This window comes from Malaclemys terrapin, chromosome 8 (genome assembly GCF_027887155.1).
Source record: "Malaclemys terrapin pileata isolate rMalTer1 chromosome 8, rMalTer1.hap1, whole genome shotgun sequence".
Classification (NCBI taxonomy): Eukaryota; Metazoa; Chordata; order Testudines; family Emydidae; genus Malaclemys; species Malaclemys terrapin.
Genome location: NC_071512.1, coordinates 55830713 through 55837788, shown reverse-complemented (window position 1 = coordinate 55837788; position 7076 = coordinate 55830713). Strand labels below are relative to the sequence as shown.

Here is a 7076-nt window from a genome sequence, read left to right as displayed (position 1 = left end):
AGCCTGTGGCTGCCAGAGATGCTCTGAGGAGGCATCAGAATCCCTTCTAAGGATGGTCTTCCACCTTGCTGTCCACTGGATCCTTGGGGAAGAAGTCCCCTTCAGTTGGAATAATCATATCTTTTGGTAGAGGTGCTATAGCAGCATCAATCTTAAGTACATCAGAGAGCATTCTACAAGCGGAAAGCGCCAAAGAATCAGAACCTCCTGTTAGTGTGTTTACCCTTTTCAAGAGACACCCATTCCTCCCCGATTATTTCTTCAAAAAGGTGAGTGCAGTGGAATCACTATCTAAGGAGAAAATTTGGAAGGGAGGTATTTACTCTGAGGCTTACTTTAGAGGTCCTGCTTAGGTTGGATCTGGATTGTAGATTCCACTTTTTTGAACGTGGTTTCAAAGTTCAGGACTTAGCCCCTGGGCCAGCTGAATGAAATCCGCATCCTTAGGTCTCCTGTTCAGCTCTTTCTGGCCAGTTGGGCATTTCTGGAATGAAATCACAGCTGCTTGAAAGGATAGGAGTCTCAACATGCCTGTCTAACTCCAAACTCTGTGCCTAGCCACACTACGGTCAGGTGACCGAGAACAGGCAGGGCATAATTTGCTCTCTGTAGAGCCTTTTAGGCTTAGCCACTGCGGTGCTTGTGCAGCTGCTCTGCTATCCCTGAAAGGAGGAAGAAGAGCTCAGCAGAGAGGCACTGCAGTGGAGACTGTGTGGCTTCAGCCACCTGCTTCTAAATACTTGGTCCAAGAGGAGGAGAGAACAAAGAAGGCTACTTATTTAATGCCCCCAAATGAAAAAAATGTAAAAGACAACATTAGGAGCAGAGAGAACCATCACTGATTGCTGGGTGGAGGCAATATCTTGCCCTCCGGTCAAGAAAGGGAATGCGTCTAGCACAGGCTATGATACAGCTTTTAATTGCCTCTGAAACCAGCAGATAGGAATGGGGGAATAGCCTATAAGTAGCAGAATTGTGGGAGACACTGGGCTGCAGAAAGCTGTACTATATAGAATTTTCCCCATTATATACATTTATATTTTCTCAGTGTCAGACAACTAATTTAAATTTAGTTTTCATTGCCTGTGGTTTGAGTCCACAATAGGTTACATCATCAATGGTGGTTCACAAGAGATCAGCCCACTGCCTTCTCCCACCTTGCTAAAACAGGAGTAAGAACTTCCCAATACTATTAATAAGAGAAACCTTGAGGGAATTCTTAGCAATATTCATATATCACTTAACAAGCTCAGTAGCTGAGAGGATAGAAGTTGTGCAAAATATATATCTGTTTTAGTTTAAAGTTGTTTTGTTTGTTTTATATACACATCTAATTACAAAATATAGTTTTCTGCATATTTGTTTCAGTGTACATGTGCAATAATTTAGTACAATAGGCTATATTACACCTTATACTAAGATTAAGGAAATCAAAAATAGGGAGAAAAAGGAGCACCATACAGTAAACTAGAGGAAAAAAATAGGAGTGGATAGCTCAGATAGTTGGTAATGGAATGAAGTCTTTAAGCAATACATTACCAGTTTACATCCAGCCCAGGTTGGTAATTACTGAACTGTGCTGCTGTCTAATGGATTTCTGTGGCTTATGGGAGGGGCTGTTTCTTTTAGAATTAACCCCCCTAAAATCAGGGGTGGTGGGGGCAAGGGGAAGGTTGTAACACTCAAGTTCTGTCCATAGCTCTTCATCTGAGACAGCACCTGATTACAAGCATGATATATCACATTCTCTGGCCTTGGCTCTATTTATTAGCATCCAAACACACCTAGGAGTTCTGCTGGATTCCCTGTGCTTGCCCCTCCGAGTTAGTTTGGCTCCCCCTTGCAGCAGGTCAGATACATACTGGACTCTCAGATCCTTTGTCCTTACTCATAGTGCCAAAATGCTGCCACTCCTTGTAGAATGGGCAGATAACAGAAATCCTCTCATCATACAAGTTATTTCACTGCTTACCTGTCAACATTGTAAGTTAATATCTGTTTAGATGAATGGGGTTTTTCATACTTCCGAGTTAATTTCAGAGTCGGCAAACATCTCTACATCAACCTCAAACACTTCCCTTGGAGGTTCCTGTATCTGAGCCAGAGAAACCTAACCCATGTTATTACCTCACTAGGCAGTTCTCTATAGAGCAAGGCAGCACATACTAGTAGCCAACCAGTGGACAACCTAAATTGCTGTAAATCTGCAGTGAAAGGGGACAGTGTCATCTGGCACTGCAGCAGGGCCTATTTGCACAGTGCATTTAAAGCAAAGAAAGAGATTCCCCTCACATCAGCTGTTCAAGTTATCGACTAAAAGGTGTAGCCAATTGTTTGGCTACACTCAAGGATCATTCTTAAAAGTGTTCAAGACCAGATAATCCAATTTAGCTAAATATATGGTCTAAAGACAAAGCAGTACAATAAAAGGAGACATGCATACCTTCCTGGGAAGCAAATGCTTGCAGCTATATGCTTCAAAGATATACATTTCAGCTAGTAGTAATGATTTTACAAGTTACAACTCTTTACACATCACTTTAAAGTTTAACCCACTAGTTTGTGCCAGCTTTGTCCTTGGTATCTCCCTGTACTTTCCCATATTTTGTTTTGAATATTACACTCCATGTGTTGATGAGCCATGAAAGTAAATCCTAACTGAACTTGATACAAAGCATTCATGCATCTTTGCTTTGCCATGTTTCCTATTTTTCTAATTGTAAAGCCGATTTCAGCTTTGACAAATGTAGTAGGATATTTGACATGGGTGAATAGAATTGTGGGGAGAGCACAATACTTAATGTAGTTTCCCAACACACATATAATGGGGTTCATTATATTAATATTGTGCTCATAATATCTATTAATGTAGTGTATTCTACATCTCATTACGTATTGGCTAACAAAGTCCTAGGATTTCAAACCTCCTCTTCTGTCCATTCAGTGCAATCATGGTCTGAAGCAGCAACGACTAGTAACCCTTGCAATTCTGAAGAATTGTTGCTATCTGTCCCACATGCTCTTTTACACCCTGGAGACAATAAAGAGACATTTTTCCCAAATTTCTCATACCTCCTATAGACAAATGCTAAACCTAAAAGGAAACAGCCATGCTCAAGTCCAGAATCCAATCATCATACAGAGACAAAACATGTTACGTCTTGTGAACAGAACACTTTATTAAGAACAAAGTATACAGACTGTGGTACTCTGTAGTAAGGACTATTTTACATAATATCACCAGTAGTCCTAAACAATTCTTTTCAAGCTACTGTGAACAAGTAGAATGACAAACAGACTTCTGTATTAGTAACAAAGAAATTCCAGAAGGAAACATGCACATTTTTTTAGAGTACAAGAAAGACTTCAATGGATTTCAATAACCACCACGCCCCCTTCCTTGGCCCCCATACCCACCTCCATAATTACCTCTATTCCCACCACCTTGGTACCCTCTATATCCTCCACCCGAGCCTCGATACCCTCCCCCAGACCCTCTATATCCCCCCCCACCTCTATAACCTCCCCCAGAACCACCTTGGTATCCTCTTCCTCCAGAGCCACCTCGGTACGAGTTATAGCCTCCACCACCATAGCCTCCACCTCTGTAGCCAGAGCCACGCTGGTTAACTCCCCGTCCTCTGAATCCACCTCCATTGTCATATCGAGCCATTTTGGGTGGACGAGGACCATCTCCAAACCTAGGAAAGAAAAGTTTTAAGAAAAAATTAATTTAACACCCACAACTTTATAGGATTCAATATTTTCATCACCATCGGAGTGGAGAGTTCCAAAAAACATAAAAACTCCCACTTCTCTTATGCAGCAGAGCAGTATGCTCAAATCCCACACCCAACTTAGACATTTGCTCCCTGTAAAGCTTCATTAAAGAGCAGCCCGGAGTGATCTCATCTGGTCCAGGACCACACCCATTCTGAAAAAATTCTAAAGCGGAGATAAAATTGTCCACTGATGTGGACTTTGTCAAAAATAACCACTCATAGGTAGGGGTGGCAGTTTTCAGCTTACGTGGGAAGTGCTGGGCTCTCTATTTTGCCCCTCGTAGGTATGTTTAAGAAAAAATAGAAGTTGGTCCCTCATTTTGATCAGTTACCTATACTCCATACAGTTGAGTCTCCCTCACTTTTATTAAATTATCTACATCAGAAATAAGGAATGAAACAGGTTATTAGAGGCAGGGCTGCCTGACATGTCCTACTATAAGACTCTGTTTTCAATTGTTTATAACTTTGCCAAAGTCCCATTATGGGGCTGAAGTTTTCCATGCCAGCCACTTGCCTCAGGCTGAATTTCAACCAAAGTGGTTCAGCCATTTCTATTTGAGGCTACTGCTAACAATGGTCCAATGATACACAGAAAGCAGAGTTTCTGTTCTGCTTATATAACAGCAGAATAACGAACATTAAAGTCTCTGAAGTCATTAACATTTAGCCCTGGAAATTCACCCAGCATTTGAGAAAATAATGGGAAACAGCCTGCAGGAGATGGAAGAGCAGACTGGAAATAGGATGTGCTTGACATAGTTAGGGAAGGGGTGGGGTGGAGGGGAAAGAGAGTCAGCCTGTTCCTCAAAGCAGAAAGGATACTGAAACAGGAACTTCCTCCCCCCCCCACCCCCCATGCAGCCCTTCAGCAGCTGTACTAGGACTGATACTGAAGCAGAGAAAAGATTCTGTTAGAACTTTCGTTTGTATACATCACAGAGCTCTACGGCTCCCTTTCCCCATACACAGCCATGTTTACCAGTGGTATGGAAAAGCACAAATAGGTATTGTATTATGAGAAGTGGTGAGACTCGTGTGGACTGAGACCAACTATTTTCAGATATTTTTGTAAAAACCGCAAAAGTGGTTCTTGTTGTCAATGGTTTGCTGTGCTGAGCAACACAGGTACAGTTTATAGTGGTTTATGAGTCTGGAGAACTTCTTTGATTTCTATCATTCTTTATACAGACTGGATGAGGAGCTTCAGCACCCATTCTCTACAAGAGAAATCCCAACCCTGATGTGTGCTTTGCCCACACTGAATCTGACTAATGTTAGAGTAGTGTTTTCTGCTCTTAGGCAGCCATTAGGACCAAGGGGGAATCCTAGCATCACACAGTCTGAATAGACAAGCACTCAAGAAATGATGCACTGATCTCTTCAGGAAGAGTATTTGTGGTAGGAATGGAGAAGTCAAACACTATCAACCAAATACATTTCTCTCCTTGCCTGCAGTTCAACCATTACTATATCTCCAGAGATTTGGGAAAAGTCATCTTTACATCTTAAATCTGTTTTGTATAATGAGCAACACAAATTGATGTGAAGGGTATGAAATTGCAGGCAATCTAAATATCCTTGAGTAGGTGGAAATCACACATGCTCAGAGTATGTAAAATTCAGTAGACAAGTTAATGCCCACCACTGCAAATCCAAATCAACTCTACAGCTGCCAGAATGTTCAAGCCATATGATGTACACACCAGGGTACCATGACCTCTTGGATTACAACTACAGGTCTGTCACATATTACACGCATTTAACATGCACGATTTCAGCTTTACGCAGTCGGCAAAAACAAAAAAAGAAAAATAATTTTAATACTGTACCTGTAGTGCGGGCAATTCTGCCCATTACACTCAATGTAATTTTGACAATATGCGATTTTCGCTTTACGCATTGACTGTGGAACGTAACCCCAGTGTAAGATGCGACAGACCTGTACCATATTCTGAATTTGACAGTAGAGTTAAATTAAAATGAACTTGTTCAAACACTTCATACCAAGATCAGTCTTCTGGTGTGAAGTTTATTGCAGGCCAGTGAAATGGTTACTCTCTGCAGAGTAACCATCTGTGCGTACCAAGTTGCTATAGTTTAACCATACTCTCCCAGGTTTTTGAAAGATTTCTACTTCAGGGCCTAAAAGTTATGTTATTTCAGTTTCCTGAAACTACTATTCATAATTTTTTATAATTCTGCTAGTAATGGGAGGGTGACATATGTGGCCTGGGGAAGGAATTACAGTCAGTATACTTTGTGTATGTGATGGTGTGCATTTCCCAAACAATTCAAAATCATGCATGAGTAGAGCAGCCCCCTCAATTCGTTTGTGAAATCCAGAAGATCCTTGGTACATTCTGTATCACAGGATAGCCAATCACACCAAACCTCATTAACTCTTAACTATAGAAGCCATCATTTACTCTCCTTTTGTCATCCTCCATCAACCTGCAACTTCACTGCTTGCACGGTTTCTTAGGAAGATTTTCAGACATTATGATTCACTGAAAATATGAGTATATAAAAACTTCAAACACTCACTATCCACATCAAACAGCCTGCTTCCAAACTAAATCCCACAACAGGAGTTTTTGCTGGCATAGGAGTTCAGACACATTTTGGCCTTCGGAATGTTTAGGCTTTCCAAGTTACCAGGAATGTTTTCCTACTCCAAGGATCCAGCTGTATACATGAACCGATTGGCGCTAACCTTGTGTTGCCTGCCATGAGGTTGATGCCAGCCGCTGAAGGCCTGGAGATTTGGCGGATCACATTCAGCATTCGCTCATTCACTGGGTCCAGCTGGCTAATGATTTCAGGATCTTTAGTTACTTCAACAACAAGAGCTTCCATTGCTGCACGTAGGGCAGTGACACAGGCAGCTGCATCATGAGACATCCGCAATTTAATCCTAGAGCAGGAAAAATGATTTCAAAATGAAGATCTCTCTAGATATAAAGCATCATAGCCTACAGGAGAGAGGCTATAGAGAACAAATGTTCCACAGAGCAGGTGTTCAGTGCGTCTAGTGCCAACCACCACAGAAAACACTTAGAACTTCAAAGTTCAGAGTATGGATAACACCCTAACAATGGGGAATGCCGCCATCTGGAACCAAAAAAGTATGATTGGCAACATACGAGATTCCCCAGCACTGAGAGAAATCAGAAGCCAATTAGAACAGCTGCTACATTTTTGACTCCCTGCTCTTCGGACCTGGAACGCTTCAGGTACTACCAGTTACTACTCCATTACCCTCTGGGAATAAAAGATGCCAAAACGTTAAAG

At 41.6% G+C, this 7076-nt stretch overlaps 1 protein-coding gene across 2 annotated transcripts in view; it reads right to left on the bottom strand.

Annotated features, from left to right (window-relative positions):
• Nucleotides 1–3159: 3159 nt before the first annotated feature.
• The window catches only part of DHX9 (DExH-box helicase 9), a 43150-nt gene continuing 39233 nt past the window's right edge, over nt 3160–7076 (bottom strand). For both annotated transcript variants that reach the window (XM_054037581.1, XM_054037582.1), the window contains 2 exons: nt 6499–6699; nt 3160–3701 (listed from right to left, as the gene is read on the bottom strand). In XM_054037581.1, coding sequence (XP_053893556.1) covers nt 3377–3701; nt 6499–6699 — 526 coding nt within the window. In that variant the 3' untranslated portion in view covers nt 3160–3376. The remainder of the gene's footprint in view (nt 3702–6498; nt 6700–7076) is intronic.